The sequence below is a fragment of the Squalius cephalus genome (genome assembly GCF_949319135.1).
Source record: "Squalius cephalus genome assembly, chromosome: 25".
Lineage (NCBI taxonomy): Eukaryota > Metazoa > Chordata > Actinopteri > Cypriniformes > Leuciscidae > Squalius > Squalius cephalus.
Genome location: NC_137146.1, coordinates 23,670,112 through 23,690,911, shown reverse-complemented (window position 1 = coordinate 23,690,911; position 20,800 = coordinate 23,670,112). Strand labels below are relative to the sequence as shown.

At 36.3% G+C, this 20,800-nt stretch overlaps 1 protein-coding gene across 5 annotated transcripts in view; it reads right to left on the bottom strand.

Annotated features, from left to right (window-relative positions):
- Window positions 1–19,258, bottom strand: part of LOC307153984 (NACHT, LRR and PYD domains-containing protein 12-like) — a 50,050-nt gene extending 30,792 nt beyond the window's left edge. For 3 of the 5 annotated variants that reach the window (XR_013820242.1, XM_079863842.1, XM_079863844.1), the window contains exons 1-8: window positions 18,995–19,258; window positions 18,716–18,805; window positions 18,437–18,550; window positions 17,353–17,442; window positions 15,375–17,171; window positions 14,042–14,215; window positions 9,101–9,271; window positions 4,461–4,631 (exon numbers count right to left, since the gene is read on the bottom strand). Coding sequence is in view for 4 of the 5 variants with exons in the window: in XM_079863842.1 (XP_079719968.1) it covers window positions 4,461–4,631; window positions 9,101–9,271; window positions 14,042–14,215; window positions 15,375–17,171; window positions 17,353–17,442; window positions 18,437–18,550; window positions 18,716–18,765 (2,567 nt within the window). In the remaining variant the exon portion in view is untranslated. Of the gene's footprint in view, window positions 1–4,460; window positions 4,632–9,100; window positions 9,272–14,041; window positions 14,216–15,374; window positions 17,172–17,352; window positions 17,525–18,436; window positions 18,551–18,715; window positions 18,806–18,994 lie in introns of all 5 variants that reach the window. The other 2 variants (XM_079863843.1, XM_079863845.1) reach the window with 2 other exon arrangements.
- Window positions 19,259–20,800: the final 1,542 nt, after the last annotated feature.

The window sequence follows — 20,800 nt, the reverse complement described above, 5'->3', positions numbered from 1 at the left end:
GATCAAACTGAAGGCACTTTGAATGGAGCATGGGGCACATCTTAGGAAGACCTTCTGATTTCTGACTATTCCCTGACTTAGCATGTTGTACGCTGCAAATATTATAAAAAAATTACACCTATGGGTCTGCAGTGAGCGGCTGCATAGGGTAAAATAATTGCACTGCAGCCTCTGACTATTTCAGGACTGGCTAGTTTGTGATCGTGAGCGCACATTCGCGACGTGACGTCTCAACGTGACACTAGGTCCGTAATGAACGAATATTTGAAATGATGAGATGCCCAGAATAATCAAAGATCTAAATTAATTCATAATCAATATTTATGATTATTTTCTAATCAGAAACACAATCTAAATTTTTTTCTGTATTTTAAAAAGAATTTAAGGAAAACCAATGTAATATATTTTTGTTCAATAATATTTTTTGATTATTATTTAGAATTTTGAAAGGTTTCTATGCAATAATTACACATTTTTTATGAGCATTTTTTCCATTAGAATATATGACTTGATATATATATATGTAATATAGAATATATATTGATATACTTGATATATATATACACTGCTCAAAAAAATTAAAGGAACACTTTGAAAACACATCAGATCTCAATGGGGAAAAATATCATGCTGGATATCTATACTAATATGGACTCAGTAATGTGTTATGAACGAAAGGATGCCACATCGTTTGATGGAAATGAAAATGATCAACCTACAGAGGATTGAATTCAAAGACACCCCGGAAATCTGAGTGAAAAAATGATGCAGCAGGCTTGTCAATTTTGCTGAAATTTCATTGCAGCAACTCAAAATGGTTCTCAGTAGTTTGTATGGCCCCCACGTGCTTGTATGCATGCCTGACAACGTTCGGGACATGCTCCTAATGAGACGACGGATGGTGTCCTGGGGTATTTCCTCCCAGATCTGGACCAGCGCATCACTGAGCTCCTGGACAGTCTGAGGTGCAACCAGGTGATGTCAGATGGACCGAAACACAATGTCCCAGAGGTGTTCTATTGGATGTAGGTCAGGTGAGCGTGGTGGCCCTTCAATGGTATCATTCCTTCATCCTCCAGGAACTGCCTGCATGCTCTCGCCACATGAGGCCGGGCATTGTTGTGCACCAGGAGGAACCCAGGACCCACTGCACCAGCATAGGGTCTGACAATGGATCCAAGGATTTCATCCCGATACCTAATGGCAGTCAGGGTGCCATTGTCTAGCCTGCAGAGGTCTGTGCGTCCCTCCATGGATATGCCTCCCCAGACCATCACTGACCCACCACCAAACCGGTCATGCTGAACGATGTTACAGGCAGCACAACATTCTCCACGGCTTCTCCAGACCCTTTCCTGTCTGTCACGTGCTCAGGGTGAACCTGCTCTCATTTGTGAAAACCACAGGGCACCAGTGGCGGACCTGCCAATTCTGGTGTTCAATGGGAAATGCCAATCGAGCTCCCTGGTGCTGGGCAGTGAGCACAGGGCCCACTAGAGGACGTCGGGCCCTCAGGCCACCCTCATGAAGTCTGTTTCTGATTGTTTGGTCAAAGACATTCACACCAGTGGCCTGCTGGAGGTCATTTTGTAGGGTTCTGGCAGTGCTCATCATGTTCCTCCTCGCACAAAGGAGCAGATACCGGTCCTGCTGATGGGTTAAGGACCTTCTACGGCCCTGTCCAGCTCTCCTAGAGTAGCTGTCTGTCTTCCTGGAATCTCCTCCATGCTCTTGAGACTGTGCTGGGAGACACAGCAAACCTTCTGGCAATGGCACGTATTGATGAGCCATCCTGAAGGAGCTGGACTGCCTGCGCAACCTCTGTAGGGTCCAGGTATCGCCTCATGCTACCAGTAGTGACACTGACCCTAGCCAAATGCAAAACTGGTGAAAAACAGTCCGAAAAGATGAGTAGGGAAAAAATGTCAGTGGCCTCCACCTGTAAAACCATTCCTGTTTTGGGGGTCGTCTCACTGTTGCCCATCTAGTGCACCTGCTGTTAATTTCATTAACACTAAAGCAGCTGAAACTGATTACCAACCCCCTCTGTTACTTAACTGACCAGATCAATATCCCAGGAGTTTAACTGACTTGATGCTATTCTCTGATTAAAAAGTGTTCCCTTTATTTTTTTGAGCAGTGTATATATATATGAAGAGTTCAGATGCAAAAGCCTCTAAGTGCCATCTGAAATTTTCTTCTAAAATGATCATTTTTATCAAGCTCATATATTTAAGTTCAGTAATTTCACTTAAATAACAATTAATAGGTAATTTTCATTCCCATTTAAGTGAAATTACTGAACTTAAATATACGAGCTTTATAAAAATGATCATTTTAGAAGAAAATTTCAGATGGCACTTAGAGGCTTTTGCATCTGAACTGTTCATATATATATATATATATATATATATATATATATATATATATATATATATATATTTAAAAAAAATAAAAATACATTTTTTTTATAAATGCAACATTTCACATTAAAATAGAGTGCAGGCCTTTAAAATCCATTTTTTGAAGTGAGAAAAGCGTCATCCAGTGCCTTAACAATAAAAACGTGTGTAATGTCGTGTAACCGCCTGTAGGCTGTACTGTAGCTCCCTATATAAATACATAGAGAGGCTTTTTGATTCGTATTGTTATTTTTAGACATGATTTCTCCATTTTATTATTTTGTTTTATTATTATTATTTTTTTAGATATACATTTGGACATTCTAAAAGACTACTTTTTGTCAAGGTTTAGATATTTTTGTTAGATAAGTATCAGGTTTTGCATTATGATTACAATCAAACAATAACATTTGGTTAGAAAAGGAACACAATGCAAGCATTTTTGTTAATCAGTATTTGATAAAAAAAATTAACAAAATAAGGGATGGATAGTGATAATTCAAAACAGTTTATACAGACATTTTGCAATTAATTGGTATTTTATTCAGTTTAATTTCTATAAATGGTAATAAAACTTCAGAAGGGAACAGCAATTATGATCTAAGCAAAAACATAAAATAACATAACAGCAAACAATCATTATCAAACTGTAGGTTAAAAAACAGGAATACAAATTTAATAATAATAATAAATATTATTTTAACTATGTACATACAAACTGTAATTATTTTATGTATTGTTGCATATGCAACAGATATCAGGAACACCTATTAGGCTAAAAGAAGAGCAAACACAATCATTGTGTGTGTGTGTGTGTGTGTGTGTGTGTGTGTGTGTGTGTGTGTGTGTGTGTGTGTGTGTGTGTGTGTGTGTGTGTGTGTGTGTGTGTGTGTGTGTGTGTGTGTGTGTGTGTGTATTTGAGCAAGAGAGTCTCTTTTGTATTTTTCTTCATTTATTGATTTTATTTAGCATATTCTCAAAATTTGCGGTTGCAGTCTTACCAGTTCATTTCTGTGTGTGTGTGTGTGTGTGTGTGTGTGTGTGTGTGTGTGTGTGTGTGTGTGTGTGTGTGTGTGTGTGTGTGTGTGTGTGTGTGTGTCTTATTTGCACTCTTGATGTTTTAGAGTGTCACTCTTTCATTGCTGTGCACTTTTTTCTGCACAGTGGCTGATTTGTAGTTTGTACCACCAAAAGTTTCTCTGAGTTTTCGTATTTTTTCGTATTTCCTTTCATTTCCTGTCGGTCATTTTTGACTGCGAAGGAGCCAAGTGTGACACTTTTTTTACAACCCTTAAACATATCCAAATCATGTCCATGATTTTTGTGTGTGTTCACATAGCTAATACATCAAACGTCACCAAGTGTCATCCCATTCAGATGAAGAAAAAAAAAAATCTTAATTTTTGACCGAAGAGGATCAGAGAATGTCAACATTGAAAAGTGGAAGATGAATCAATTTATTAAAGAAATGTAAATTATTAGAAACCTTTTTGTTCCTGACATTATTATTTTTTCTATTTCTTTTTCCTTTTTTATATTGTGCTCTGTTCATTTATTATAGTTTTGTTTTGCCTTATTGTAATGATATTTACTGCAATACAAAACTTTACTTCCGCATTCCTCGATTCCTATGGAAGTCTATGGCTGTTCAAAAACCCTGTTGTTTTAATTTAACATTTATACTTTGTGTATTTGTGTAATGTTTTGCCTGTTTGTGATGTGGAGTAATTTATATACAAATATGTAAAATATATATATATGCTGGGGAGGACATTTATGTTTTAGGATTAGCATGTTTAATCAAGCATCGGCTCACCTGTGATGTTCACTGATTTAACTGAATATTTATTTAATGTGCATTTGGACTGAAGTAAGTATCACTTGTAATTTATCGTTTAACCGAGTGTCTATGATTCACACATAAAAAAACAAGCTAGAGTTTAACGAGCAAAGTTGGTGATCATTGAGTAAAAAAGTTAAAAACTATTACATAGGCTAACTAATAAAGAATATATTTACCAAGGACAAAATATGTGTTTATCAGAGAGTTCATCTTACCACAGTGTCTCCAGTTTACAGTGAGGATCCTCCAGTACAGCAGAGAGCAGATGAACTGAATCTCCTAGTTTATTCCCAGACAGATTCAGTTCTCTCAGGTGTGAGGGGTTTGATCTCAGAGCTGAAGCCAGAGCAGAACAACCTTCATCTGTGACTCCACAATAACTCAACCTGTAGAGAACAATGACACACTCTTCACTCTCTCAGTTCAGATCAGATCAGTTTAACACAAGGGTCCGCAGCCGTACTGCAGGGGGCCGGCAATTATTTCAATTATTAATTTTTTGTTAAATTAAAAAACATCACAGAGTCAAATTTAAATATAAGCACTCTCAAATGAATGCAAGATCACCCTCAGTTGATCCTGTAATAATATCATACTGGCAAACTCTCAAGTGTGTTTTTGTGTTTGAGCTCTGGAGAACGTCAAATGTTTTTACAGCGGTGAGTAATGTAGCCAATCACAGTCATGTTTTCATTTACGCAGTCACACATTCATTTAGTCAGAATCCACTCACCGAGATATAAAGGCCCTGTCCTAAATGGCACACTTCACTTTCAGTCTTGTAGACTTACAATGGCTTCTGCGTGCCCGTTAAGTCCATGAGACCGTGTGGTGTCCCATTTAGTAATGTTAGGTTTCAGAAGGGTACTCACGAGCGCCCCTCTGTGGTCGATATGCGCCCTAAATGCGCACTGAAGCGAGCTCCGCAGCAGACTTGTTCCCGACAGTCAAAGCGGCGTTACGTTATGAAAGTGCGGACTCAGAGGAAGACCGCGAGTGTTTAGGGTGCCGTTTGTGACAGGGCCAAACTCACAACTGCGTGACATAAATAACAATTGAAAAGAAAAAGTCAGAATTGCAAGTTTATACCTTGCAATTCTTGTGAGATAAAAAGTCACAATTGTCTTTTAAACGGTTTTATTTCGTGGCGGAAACAAGCTTCCATAAACTGGAGGCAACCAGTGGCGAATTAGTCTCCCAGGTTTTGATGTCATCCCTGAAGCTCTATTCACAGTCAGCTTTCCTTTCGCATGAAATCCCCCAAATGCCAGCAAACCAATGAGAACACTGGAAGCTTATGGGTAACATTATTCAATTTGAAATGTAATATGCAAAATGACAATGCAATATGTAAAATGGCAATGCATTTCTGTATTTAAATTTACATTTTCTATTACATTTGTGCATCATTTGGTGCAAAATGAAAATAAATTCAATTATATAATTTTAAATTATAAAATTAAATGGCTGTAATTCAAGAATGCTTTGGAATATAGACATATGGTTGGTCTTGTTTTAAAGAAGACATTTGCCAGATTATTGTAGAAGTAAATTATGAAAGTGAAACAGAAAAAAAAGTTATATAAGTTTGAGTTTATGAAAATGTACAATGTAAAAATATAATTATTAATATTTTATATAAAATATATTTTACTCTAAAACTGCAAGAAAATTAAAGCCAAAAATCTAAACAAGTTGTGTTCCAAATTTTAGGTTGATATCTCAAAAAATGAGCTTTCAGTAAGATTTTATTTGGGCGCAGTACCAAACTTTTTCACTAGATGGACAGCCAAGCTTCCTTACTGACCATATAAGGGCGCCTCCATTTTCATATATGTTTTGAGTGATCTGAACCATGTATTTCCATAATTTCATACAATTTATGAAGTATACATCCTATTCAGAAATAGTATGGGTGGTTTGGCAGTATTTGATTTGATTTCAACCTCTAATAAACATAAAAAGAGCACATGTGCGTTATAGCTCGCAGCCGCATTACAAATCGCTAATCCATAATATTTTTCTTTATATTAAAAACATTTTCAGACCTTTTTTTCTCATAAAATTGAATTGGTGTTATCTTTTGAACTCTTGGCATAAAAACAAACTGAGGTTTCTACCAATCTTTCATGATTTTTCATGTTTATTTCTATTTCAAAATAAAGGCCTAAACACGCCTAATGAATATGAAATATTCTTGTTGCAAATTGATAAATTACTGCTCCTCTGCAATTTAATATGAAAACTAGAGATTGTAAGCTTTCAAATGATATATAGTTTGTCAATATTACTTTAGGTTTTTACTAAGATATTATTGTTCTAAATACAGTGGTGGTCAAAATTGATGGCACCCCTGATAAATATGATAAAAAATGGCTGTAAAAAATAAATCTGCATTGTTTATCCTTTTGATCTTTCCTTAAAAAAATTCACAAAAATCTAACCTTTCATTGAAGTAAAATAATTGAAATTGGGGGTAAATCACATTATGAAATAAATGTTTTTCTCCAAATGAAAGGTTAGATTTTTGTGAATTTTTTTGAATGAAAGATCAAAAGGATAAACAATGCAGATTTATTTTTTACAGCCATTTTTGATCATATTTATCAGGGGTGCCATCAATTTTGACCACTGTATATATATGGGCAAGTGACAGTTCTAGAAAATGAAGAACAAAGAAATGTGCATCAGGTGTACTTTGGTTTTTTATGTTTTTAATTAATTTATGAAGCCACTGCAAACTTAAAATATGTTAAAATATGTATTTAATTTAAAACTAGTGTATGAAATGGAAAATGTAAATTATATAATTAAATTTGAATTTTGCACCAAACGTTGCACAAATGTAATGGAAAACATCAATTTAAATACAGAAATGCATTGCCATTTTACATATTACATTTCTAATTGAATATTGCTACTCATATGCTTCCATAGAACTCGGAACAATGATGATGATGCATAATAACAGAACGTAGGCGCCAACGTTGCGGATGCAATTACCCAAAACCCTCCATAACTTTTCCATTAATTTCACATTTATTTGTGTAGCGCTTTTCACAATACATATTGTTTCAAAGCAGCTTTACAGAAAATGCACATCTACATTACAATTTACAGTGATCTGTTATCAGAGGTGACTGTCCAAGTTATGCATTTCAGAAATGTACATATACAAATCACACAGTTAGCTAATAATGTATTCATTAAAAATATATATATTAATTTAATTTATAACTGCTAGGTATTTGAAAAAAATGAGGTGATTGGCAAATAAATGACGGACAGTTACGCATGTACAGTATTACCATAATTTTCTTATGTAAGCTTTATTTTACACCTCAAACGACAAGGGAATTTATAGTCATATTTATAGTGTTAATATTCATTTGCGAGTCCACAAACTCATTCTCTTAAATGGCTTGGGTCTGCTATCATTCACAGCGTACAGTATACGGACTGAATGCCCCTGACCTGAAGCTTTTATATCAAGACCATTTTCATGTTTATCATTTATTTCTATTATTTGCGTTGCCTTATAACTTCATGCTTGCAGTTTAACACATAAGTGTTTATTACCACAACAGTAAATACGTGTCTTTAGAAATGTTATTATATATTATAATGAAAAAGACTAATAAAATAGTCTCTTCATATTAAATGGATAACAATATATGTCTGGACACTTGAAAAATGTGTAATAATGGGGTCTATAAAACTTAAACATTTAATGATTTATAAGCATTTCACATATTTCTACACTAATTATACAAAACTATTCTGCCAGAACACCATACTGTACAAATGATCTAGATCAATGTTCATTCTTGTCTGAAACTTTAGAGGAGACAAATATGAGATCTCCAGTATGAAGGGCCGCATAGGCAACAATTATTGAAAAGCCTCAACACTAGTGAAACGAAAAACATTGATCAACCTTGGTGAAACTCATTCATACGCATTACTGACATAAGAAAAGATTTCGGTAGTTGATGATGGCTAATTTCCCTTGAAAAGGAAGTTGTGTGTCCGCACTTCTGTTTAATTTGGCGCGTCTCACAAACTCTTAAGCAATGTCGGTTAGTTGTAACGAGTTGTATGGGAAGCCAAACACACCAACAGTGGGACGAAACGGAGCGGTGTTACAGAGCTCGTGCCGTGCTGACATCATCGGTGCGACTCAATGGACCGAGCTGTGCGACCGACTCGACATCGCAGGGAGGACGTGTTTGCTAGCGAAACCGAATGGACAGCGCAAACTAATCTCACCAGCGCGGCGCAGACCATGTGACTTTATTCATTACTGCTCCGCAGAAGTTCAGGTGTTTTCCCTGCATATAAGATAATGAAGATCAGCATGAAGTTATTACATTTCTTTTGCTTATTATCTTTCATATTAGTACTTTAGTAGTGTTTGAAAAGCTACTTTGAAGAAGTGTATTTTTGTAGCCACGCAAAGAGCCGTTCAAAGCAGAAACTTCAACGATTAAGGACTGTGCAGTGCCGGGGGAACTATAGGATCAGGGTTGGGAACCACTATTATTGCACAGAAACATCATTAGGGAAAACACTGTTGAGTAAACGAGGGGAAAAGAATTGTCATTGTAGTCAGAGTGAAACAGACTAAAAATATTGAACATAATGAATATAATGAAATACTGACTAAATTTAAAGGATATATTTTAAAAAGAATGTAAAAATGACCACTAATACCAGATCATGAGATTAGACATTTGTGTACACCTGTGATTTCTGTGCTGAGATTTAGTGTTTACTGAACATTTTACAAGCTAATTTTAGTCCTAAAATTCTTACTGAGGACAAAGACATGTGACTATCAGAGAGTTCATCTTACCTCAGTGTCTTCAGTTTACAGTGAGGATCCTCCAGTACAGCAGAGAGCAGATGAACTGAATCTCCTAGTTTATTCCCAGACAGATTCAGATATCTCAGGTGTGAGGGGTTTGATCTCAGAGCTGAAGCCAGAGCAGAACAACCTTCATCTGTGACTCCACAATCCCACAACCTGTAAAGAACAATGACACACTCTTCACTCTCTCAGTTCAGATCAACACGTACAAGCCACAATTCTACACAGACTATTAAATATGTCTAAATTTCAATTGGAGATTCATCAGTCATAAAAAAATAATAGACATTCAAAAAGCTTTCAACACATGTTTCATAAATCCAACCATTCTAAATGAGCTCAAACACAACTACACCTCTTCTCTGTGACAGAATCATCGTGAAGATGAAAGCACACAAGAGTATGGTAGGTTACCTACTGACTATAAGTAACTTTCCAACTACATGCCAACTTATTCTAACCCTACCAGTCTACTAATACATCTATTAACACTCCAATGGGAGTTAGTAGACATGTGCAACTGTACTTATAGTCAACAGAGTGTGTTCAAGGGACCATTAAAATAAAGTGAAACCAATATGGTCTAACCTAAATTGAGAATTATGACAACACTGTTGCTGACAGTGAACATACCATGAGGTTTTACTGGATATGTAGTGAGTGTTTCTGTCTTCCCAATGCTACCTTCTGCCTCTCTGTTTTACTCTTCTTCTTCATCATTTACTTTCTCCTTCCAGTATATCATTCTCTCCCTCCACTGTGCATTTCTGTACCTCCACTGCATAATAATGTCCTGCCTCTGCTCTTTGCTCCTGTTCTCCTGCTTCATCTGCATCTCGCTCTGATTTTTTTTGTAAATAAATGAATAAATATCTGTCTCTGTATCCCTTCCTCTTCATTTGGGCCTTTTGTCTCACAGAAAACAGTCACATAAAAACACATAATGAGGACTATTGTATATACAGTACTTTATCAAAAAAAATAAGATTCATAATGTGTACATCTTATCTAATTTCATGCTAGCATTTGGCCAACATGTGTAAGTTAGCCTCTTATGTAAAGTGTAATGAGCAAGCTAAAGCTAATTTCTAGAGCCTATAAATTATCAATATGACCAAAACTTTGCTGAAAAACCTCTTGCACACGATCTTCTTCATGCCTTTTGTCCTCTGATTGATAGTTTATCCTTTTTTTATCCTTTAAGTTAAGTAAGTAATTTTGCTCAGAAATGAGGGCTTTAATTATCTTTATAAAGTAATGTAAGAAACATTTTACTGGACTGAAGCAACTGGGGTTTGTTGATTATTCATACACCATTTGTTAATGTTAAAAATTTAATTCTTTTGACATTTTTTCATGTTAATATAAATGTCAAATATGACACAATAGGCTTTTGAGGAACATTTTTCATTTCTTAATTATCATTGATTTGCATTGAATTGCATTTGAGCCATAAACCGATGCATAAATATGATACTCAACAACAACAAAAAACACACATGTATGGATATACAAGTTTGCATGTGTTTTTTGTTGAGTATCATATTACACACACACACACACACACACACTTTTATAGTTCATATATGCAATTTTTAACATAAAAAAATGGTGTATTAATAATCAATAAACCCCAGTTGCTTCAGTCTAGTAAATGTTTCTTACATTACTTAATAAAGATAATTAAAGCCCTCATTTCTGAGCAAAATGACTTTACTTGATAGTTTATACTTTTTTTTTAATCAATCAGAGGACAGAAGGCATAGAAACCAATCCACCTTCTTGAGCCTGAAAAAACTGAGTTTGCTTAAAAATAATCTCAAACTTCCAAGGGGAGCAACTGAAACTGGCTTCATGCAACAGGACACAGAAACAGTGGGAAACACTGCTGTAACAAACACCACTCACTGTCATTCTGAAGTGCTCCTGAGAGCTTAATGAGCTGGGTCAGTGTGTTGGATCTGAACTCTGCAGATAGGTAGATCTCCAGGAACAGTTTTGGGCGCTCCAGATTTAGATGAATGAGATAGACACATGATTTACGTTTCCTGCTTCTGTGCATCAAAATGATACATAATATTGAACTATTCATTCGGGCACGTACATTCTTTCATTCTTTCTCCACAAGAACCCAAGTCCGTTCTTAGATCTGAGAAACCACCCAGGAGAACCCCAACACTGCACATTTTGGATGTCTCTCTTCTCTGACAAACACACCTGAGATCTTGGAGTCTTTACTAACGAGCTGATGAGTTAAATCAGCTGTGTTTGATTAGAGAGACATCTAATCTGTGCAGTGCTGGGGCACGTTCAAGTTCAAAACGGTGCGCAACGTTTTGCTACGGTTTCCGGGTTGAACGTCATGTTTCCTGGAAACGGCGTGCACCGGTGTGCAACGGGGTTTGAGATACGTTTTCTCTTGTTTGGTGGGTGTGTCAGAACTGCAGTCCAATCAGCAGCAACATGTATATAAAGCACTCGCATTAAAGTGAACTCGCACAATGGGTTCAAGGAAAGTAATTTACAAATGTGTTCGATGCAGCTCGGTATACGCAACAACTGAGGATATTAGAAGACATGTTTGTCGTAAGTTTTAAAATATAGGATATCAACATAATGATGTAGATGTTTATATTTTTAGCTTCATTGCAAGTGTATGGCATTTGGTATAGAAATAAACAATGGTAATTAAGTGCTTTTCCTAAAAATGAGAAAGAAAATACAGGGTATTAAAACAGTATGAACTACAAATAAAGTCAGTATGTGAGGCTAAATAGATGTGTTTTAGTCTGAATTAGGTAAGATGTGTGCTTCCATTTCAGTTTCCACTAATCCCTTCACTCGATTGGGATGTTCTCTTTTGTTCTGGGCGGCAAGTGCAGTAACTGTAACATCGGGCATATTTTGTAGTATTAAACACATATTTATACCGACTTCATCAGCAAGAATGGCCTTCTCAGCTGCCATAGTTGCAACTCTTGCGTCATCAGAACAGTGTGTTCAACGCATCACCGTTTCTGTTTAAAAAACGTTGTGCAACGTTTTGTCGGGGCTGAACGCAGCCCTGGTGAAACTCCAGGTTTATATTGGCAGTTTAATAATAGGAGAAACACAGAGGAAAGATAATCTTCTTTTGTTGGTTGTTAATTATTGATCCACTGATGTTGTGAAGGCTCAAACAAAACCAACTTTTTCAATGATTTCAGACAGCAAGACAGCAACGTAATGACATCATATTAAACAATAACATCACACACCTGACGAAAACATTTCTGGACCTTTATAAGGAAACAGCCAAGCAACTAAAATGACATAAAAGTTATAATAGATCAATTAAATGTACTGTTTGTTACATGATTCCCAATTATTTCCATTATTTCACTATTTCTAGTATTTGTACTTTACATTTTCATTTAAATGTTATAATTAGCAATTCATTTAATTTTACCTGTAAAGCAGATTTGTTAAATGACAGCATTGATTAAAGTTTCTTATGGGGCAAGAACATTTTTCTAATGGCACAGCATTTTTTTTTATAAGTTAACTGCATCTTCTGCAACAAACCACTCCGATAATATCTGCAAATTAATGTACGGCTCAGACTAACTGTTGGCCTACATCATGTAAGACTCCAATACAATTATTAGGTAATTATTACTCTCAGTGAGTAAACTGTGTCTATTATGATAGACTACACAACATTGTAATATTATTTTCAAATGAGTTTTTAAATTATTATTATTATTATTTTAAGTCATTATTGTACCTGGTTCATTAGGCTACTCTTGTAAGAAAGTAGCAGTGGCTGGAACAGACTTTAAGTATCACCTGCGCTTGAAAACATGCGATCTAATCCAGTTTACATGAAATAAGATGCTCCCGTTTGAGCTTACGGACCTGTTGCTATGACAGCAACTCCAGGATTAGCTTTGAAGAACCTAACAATCCTGGATCATGTAAAATCGTCAACAGTAAAATCCAGATAACAGTAATCCACGTATGAAGAACGGGCCCCTGTTCTCCAGTGCATTGTTATATTGAGTTTGATATGTTTTTGTAGACTGTAAATTATTTCTGTTGTTTTCACAGTGATATTACTGTATTCTCAATAGTTCTCTACTGTATAAGCCGTGTGTAGTGATGATGTGCCTCCAGTGCTCGAAGTGGGCCGGTACACACCAGCACTTCTATATTTTAAGCTGTAGTGTACCCTCACTTTTTCTTGTGTACCTTCAGAAAACTTTACTTTGACTATTAAAGGGCAAACAGGTGTAGCTCAGTCATGAACATTTGCTCATTGCGACTCATTTTGCCAGAACGGGTCACGTATGTAAGCAGACGCATATGTAAAATCAAAACTGGCTAATGTTACTTAATGAAATGTCGATGCAGGACGAGGTATAGGACTGTGAAGCTTTGGGGGTGTTGTTGGACTTGATCTACTCCATCTGTGTTTTGATCATCGTTCTGAATCCGATCCAGACGTAGTCTAAATATCTAATATCTAAAAATTCTTAAATCAAGATACATAAGCAATTTTTCAGTATACAAGACTTAACTTATTTTGCTTCTCAAGTAAATGTATCTTCAATTAAGAAGACAAAAAAGAAAAGAAGACAAAAATACTGAGAAAGAAATGTATTTTCTGCAGTGTAGTCCTAAAATTAACATCAAAGCATTTAGTCCAGGGTTCCTCAAATCCGGTTTTGAAGTGCCGCTGTCCTGCAGAGTTTATCTCCAACCCTAATTAAAGACGCCTGAACAAGCTAATCCATGTCTTCAGAGTTACAGGAAGGAGAGTTTTATCAGGGTTTGAGCTAAACTCAGTAAGGCAGTGGCCCTCCAGTGCCAGATTTGAGGAACCCTGATTTAGTCTTACAGAAGACAATAACATGTCTGACTATGAGATACCGTAGATGATCTTACCAGAGTTTCTCCAGTTTACAGTCAGGATCCTTCAGTACAACAGAGAGAAGCTTCATACCCGGATCTCGCAGTTTTCTCTTATTCAGATCCAGTTCTCTCAGTTGTGAGGGGTTTGATATCAGAGCTGAAGTCAGAGCAGCACAATCTTTCTCTGTGACTCCACAATCACTCAAACTGTAGAGAGATGAAAATCATACTTGGTAAACACTATGAACTGAAAACAAAAAGCAATAGAAAATAGAAAAAAAATAGACAATTTGTAGATGGAGTAAAGAAAACACTGCACTTGGTCACCAATGGATGGCACTGTCTCAAAATTACTCAGGAACCTTGAGGTCATGGTGTCACAGATTACAATGGGAGAGAGAGTTAAGTGTGAATAAAAGACAAATGGGACATGGTATGGACTCAGGATAACAAACTCTCAGTGTGCAAAAGAACAAGATTCTGAACAGACACGACATAAACAACATCAAATTAAACCAACTAACTCCACGCTTTGCTCTAAATGTAAGACCGCATTCTTGGGCTAGAATTCTTGGGCTCCCTTGCAAGTGAATAACCAATAAACATGCTATATGAATATTAAATTTTTTGTCTGTTGTTGCCAGGACTTTATAGTACTGGATCAGTGATAAATCACTCTCTTTGTATAGCGTATAATTAAGACAAATTATTCCCATGACATAAATTTTACAACCATCAACTGATATCTCAACCATGATAGCCTTTTTTTTATATTGTGTGCTTTATTATGTCATATTATACATGCTTTATTATATACAGTATATTATGAAGTCATATTTATAGATTTTGACCTTTGCCTTTTTAGTCCAGTCTCTGGCTCTATCCAGTTGATGTTGTTTACCTCTATTGTAAGAGTTGGGCTTTATTTGTCTGTTTAAAATGTAATACTTAAAATGTTGATGAAAACCTTATCAAAGTAGTCAAGTTTCATTGTCAAATTTGCAACGATAAAGAATTAACTTTTAACGTGGATCAAATCCATATTAATTACTAAGTACTAAATTAAGTTTAAGTACTAAATCATTTGTAACATTAAACTTGTTTGTTTTAAATTAATCCTCATGTTGAAGACATTGGCTGTCAGGTGCTTAACACAAGTTTGAGTCAGCTTGTATTGTTTCCCAATCACATCTCCCCGTCATTATTCCCATCAATAAAATAGATTAATTCAAATAAAAAAAATCTGAAAAACAATAAAAACAAGTATGCTGCCATGTACAATAAATGTTCGTATGTTTCTTAGATTTATGAGCTTTTGATTTTCTTTTGTTTTAACAGTAAACTGATAGTTTTCACTGATACTTACTGAACTTTAATCACGGGCAGCAGCTTCTTAAGAACCTTCAGTTTTTCAGCTTTATTGTTTTCTCCAACAAATGTATTAATATCAAACTTCTCCAGACTCTTCTCTGATGTCAACAACACAAAAACTGCAGCTGACCACTGAGATGAAGAGAATCTGGCTTCACTTATTGTTCCAGATTTCAGATGCTGTTGTATTTCCTCCACTAGTGACTGGTCACCCAGTTCATTCAGACAGTGGAACAGATTGATGGATTTCTCTGGAGAGTCAATGGTCCTGATCTTCTCCTTGATGTACTCAACTGTTTTCTCATTGCTGTCAGACCTTCTTCTTCTCAGTGTCATTAGTCCCTGAAGGAGAATATGATGAGATTCCACTGACAAACCCAGAAGGAACCGCAGGAAAAGGTCTAGATGACCATTATTACTCTCTAGAGCCTGATTCACGGCTCTCTCATGAAGCTCAGAAAATGAAACATATTCTAGTGAACTGAGTTTAAACCAGTCCTTAAACATAGACAACAAACCTGGTTCAGGGTCAAATACATTCCTGTTGTTGTTTGTGAAGCAGAGGTGCACATATAGAGCTGCTAGATGTTCCTGAACACTCAGATGAACAAAGCAGAAGACTTTCGCCTTCTCACGATACAGGCCTGACTCCTCTCTGAAGATCTGAGTGCACAATCCTGAGTACACTGATGCTTCTGTCACATCAATGCCACACTCTCTCAGGTCTTTCTCATAGAAGATCACATTGCCTTTCACAAGCTGCTGAAAAGCCACTTTCCCCAGTTTGAGGATCATGTCTTCATCTGTCAGGTTCTTCTTATAGTCCTTCTCATGTTTGATGTTGGACTGAAGGATCAGGAAGCGTGTGTACATTTGAGTGAGAGTCTTGGGAATCTCTCCTCTCTCTGCTTCACTCAACATCTTCTCTAGAACAGTGGCTGAGATCCAGCAGAACACTGGGATGTGGCACATGATGTAGAGGCTCCTTGATGACTTCAGGTGTGAGATGATTGTATTGGCCAGACTCTGATCACTGATTCTCTTCCTGAAGTATTCCTCCTTCTGTGGATCATTGAAGCCTCGTACCTCTGTCACTAGATGGACACACTCAGAGGGGACGAGATCGGCTGCTGCTGGTCTAGAGGTGATCCAGATCAGAGCAGAGGGAAGCAGATTCCCCGCAATGAGGTTCGTCAGCAGTACGTCCACTGAGGCTGATTCACTTACATCACAAAACCTCACATCACTCTGAAAATCCAGAGAGAGACGACACTCATCCAGACCATCAAAGATGAACAACACTTTATATTTGTCACTGGATATTTCCATTTCTTTTGTTTCAGGGAAAAAGACATGAAGAAGATCTGAAAGACTGGACTTTTTGCCCTTCATCAAATTGATCTCTCTGAAAGGAAGTGGAAATATGAGCTGGACATCCTGATTCACTTTGCCTTCAGCCCAGTCTAGGATGAACTTCTGCACAGAGACTGTTTTTCCAATCCCAGCGACTCCCTTTGTCAGCACAGTTGTGATGGGTTTGTTTTGTCCAGGTAAAGGTTTAAAGATGTCATTGCATTTGATGGGTTTGTCCTCTGTTGCTGCTCTCCTGGATTGTGTCTCAATCTGTCTCACCTCATGTTCATTACAGATCTCTCCACTGTCACCCTCTGTGATGTAGAGCTCTGTGTAGATCTCATTCAGGAGTGTTGGGTTTCCCTGCTTTGCTGTTCCCTCATTCAGACACTTAAACTTCTTCATCAGATTTGATCTAAATGTGTTGAGGACTTCATGACTGCAAAATTAAAATTCCATGGTACATGTATTACATAAGTTTAATATAGAGATACATATATAGAATAAAATGTCTTATTTATTCTCTGTATCATGACCAAGAACATATCATAATATTTATGAAATGTGTTAATTATTAATGTGTTTTAATTTTGATCTCAATCAAAATTTGCACAGTTTACCTGACACCAGCATCCCTGCTTTCATTAAAGTCCTGTAGTTGATTCATAGGCTGGTCATTCTTCTTACAGACGGGTTTTGTTACTGTTGATCTTTGTGATGGGACGTCATGAAGAGAATCAAGAATCAGACACTCTGATATTGATGGATTTATTTTACATCACCTGAATAATTCTATCAACAGTTAATAAGTTAATGCACATTAATAAATCAACTGCTCAAGGGCACAACTGTAATAACACTAAAAACAAAAACTATAAGTTTGACAATATATTGTATTAAATATTGTACATATTAAATTAAAATAATACATTGTTTATTGATTGCTTATAATTTAACTTCATGCCAGTTGTCAGAGCTATTTTGATGGTGAGAATAAAAGTAGCAAAATATAAAAAGAGAAATAAACAAAAAACTACAATTACAATTTTTTTTAACTAAATCGGCCTCACTATCATTTTCATAAGAATCAACAGAATAAAATCAGAGTCCTAGAGGAGTTAAAACAATCGCATTTCCTTAAAATATGCTTTAAAGATAGTGGACTCTCTCATAAGAGGCATAAAGGAGGATCTTCAACTGATAACAAAACCTTGTGCCTATTTGGCAATATGTGCAGATGATATAGTCCCAGTGATTATCTGAGCAGAAACAATGTTTTCTACCAACAACATTATTAATTTCATAAAGTTTAATTTGATACATGGAGGACTCATTTTGGAGGAGGTTATGATGGGTTTGAGGTCAGAATATATAGTGCATTATTTGAGCTCTGAATATAAGGCCTCCACAGCAGCACTGCTGCACATTACCTGGAGTTCCACAACGCCCTGATCCCAACAAAAAGGACTACAGTCCATTTAAAATGTCCAGACACAAAAGCTGGGTGTTTAAAATAATATAAGCATCTCATTCAATAAAATGCTATATCTGAGTCCATGCCAAAAAATTTGAACACTTTGTAGATATGTCTCTCTCACATCAGGTGAAGACAACAATGTCTAGTATGAATATCATAAACGCAAAATACAAAAACACCATAATATAAAAATGCCAATCATGTATTTAAAGAAATGTTATAGCTACCTGAGATCAGTCTGTGTATTGTCATTCTTAAAATATATTGGATGACCCATAGACCAGTCACTCCTCAAAGACACACAGCTGGGCGCTGGATCTGATCTCTCCTGCTGAACTGAACTATAACAGAACAACAGCACTTGAGGAGGGTTTAGACAGTTTTCAAGAAATTTAATTTAAAACAATGAATTTAAAAAATAAATAATAATAATGTCACCGATTTTTTCTTCAGGAGACATCTTTTTTATTATATAAAAGGTTATTTAATGTGTTTATTCATAGTACCTGCATCCTTTAGAAAAATCTTCATCTCTGGATGTTTGTGTGTCATCCATGATAAAGCTGAACAGTTGAAACAGTCTGATCTCACTGACTCTGGGTGGAAATGAAAAACAAACACAAAACTAATGTAATTAAACATTGTTAAACATCTTCATAATCGATCTGACCAGATCGTGAAAGTTGGAGAAATAAATAGATAGAGATCTTTTGATAAATCATCATATACACGATACACAAAAGAAACGTCGTTCATTTCAGAGAAAATATTAATGTGGAAGTCACCTCGAGTACGCGAACAGTAACCTTTATCAAAATGTATCTACATAGCCAACCGATTCACAAACTCCTCCATCTGTTCCATCGAGTAGGCTAGCTACACATGGAAGGAAACGATTATTTAATTAAAATGGCAAAACATCCGCTTTCTTTTACTTTCGCTGTGACAAAAACATTTACTTTCTGTGACTAAAGGGGCACGTGATTAAACTGCTGAAGTCGCTGTAATCAGAGAATGTCCGTAGACGGGCTCTGGTAGTGTCAAAGCCCGTCTAGCCTGTTCACTCCAACGCCCAAGTCCTATTGGTTGTAGTTCCAGTCAGAGTTCCACTGGGGGCGCTCGCCATGAGTGCAAAATGAATGGGAGTCAATGGGGCTAGACGGCTAAATTTGTCTCCCTCACCCGATTGCCGTTGAGAAATCTCAGATTTGATTGTAGGTTTTGCAAGTTCAACATGGATTATAGATCGAAAGTTGAATGAACGAGTACTTATTTCTTTTCGATTTCTTACAGGTTGAGTTGTTGTTGCCCATGACATGCTAGCATTCTGCTAATGACGTCAGCATTCTGACGTCATTGACATTTTGAAAGACTTTTTAAAGCAAATAAGTGGCTCTAAAAAATCTAACACCAAGCAATGTGTAATTTCTTTGCATCCCCTTTCGAAAACAACATTCAAATTACTAGACAAAAAATTATATCCTAAGTAAAGTGGATTTTGAGCGGTATAGCTCCATAGACCTCCATTCATTCTGCACTCGTCATGTGAGCGCCCTCATATGGAACAAGAGTGGAACTGCAACCGGAAGTTTATTGAGTGGCACTTCTCCCCTCATTAGACGTTCTCTGGTAGTGTTGTAATGGTTGCCCTTATTCGCAAATGACTTGAGTTTAATCACCAGTAAGGTTTACAGTTAATAACTCCAGTCAGTTTTGTGTGCTGATAAACTCAAAACAAACATAATTTATTACACGGATTAATGCATTTGTAGGAGCCACAGCCAACATTATGAAGCTGCAGACTCGGAGCCTGCAGCTACAGTCCCGCACCCAGAGTCCCGCATTCTCAGACCCCTCGTTTTTCGAGACAGCGCCTCCTGCTGTTCGGAAGATCGTATAACACCCTTATCCAAATGCCATTGAAAACAATAGGATGCAATATTACGGTCTCGTTTTATTTAAAGTTATCCAAATAAATATTTGCGTTCCCTGCTTAATGCATGTGCCAAAAAAAAACTCATTGTGTTCTCTGACTAACAAATTACTCAGTAGTTGTTTTTTGAGCGTGGGTGTAATTGAAAGAAAATTACTGATGGAAGGGATACAATTACAGATTGAACTATCTTCTGAAAAATATTATGAGATATTATATTGCTACAATGTTTTTTTTTAATTCAAATTCCAATTTTTTCTTTCAGTTCAACCTATAATGGTCTAATTAACATTATACCATGCTAACATTACAAAACCTGTTTTTTGATACTTTGAATGCGAAGCAAAACTCAAATAAGAATAGACAAAACACCAATAATAAACAATTCTGTACTTTATTTAACGATCACCTAAACATCATCTTGCTGTAAACAGGACAAAGCAAAGAAAAAAGGATGATCTTATGATCTTTCAAAAAGCAAAAAAAAAGATGTTTGCAAATGTTACCTTCATGTTGCACTGCTCTGCTGAAGTGTCCCTTAAGATGTTTTTGAACTTTGGACAACTTTGTGGGTTTGAAATATATGGGGGCACAGAATGGGCAGTGAAAATCACTGCAGCATTTATGACATTTCGACATTTCTGGAAGTGAATTCCCC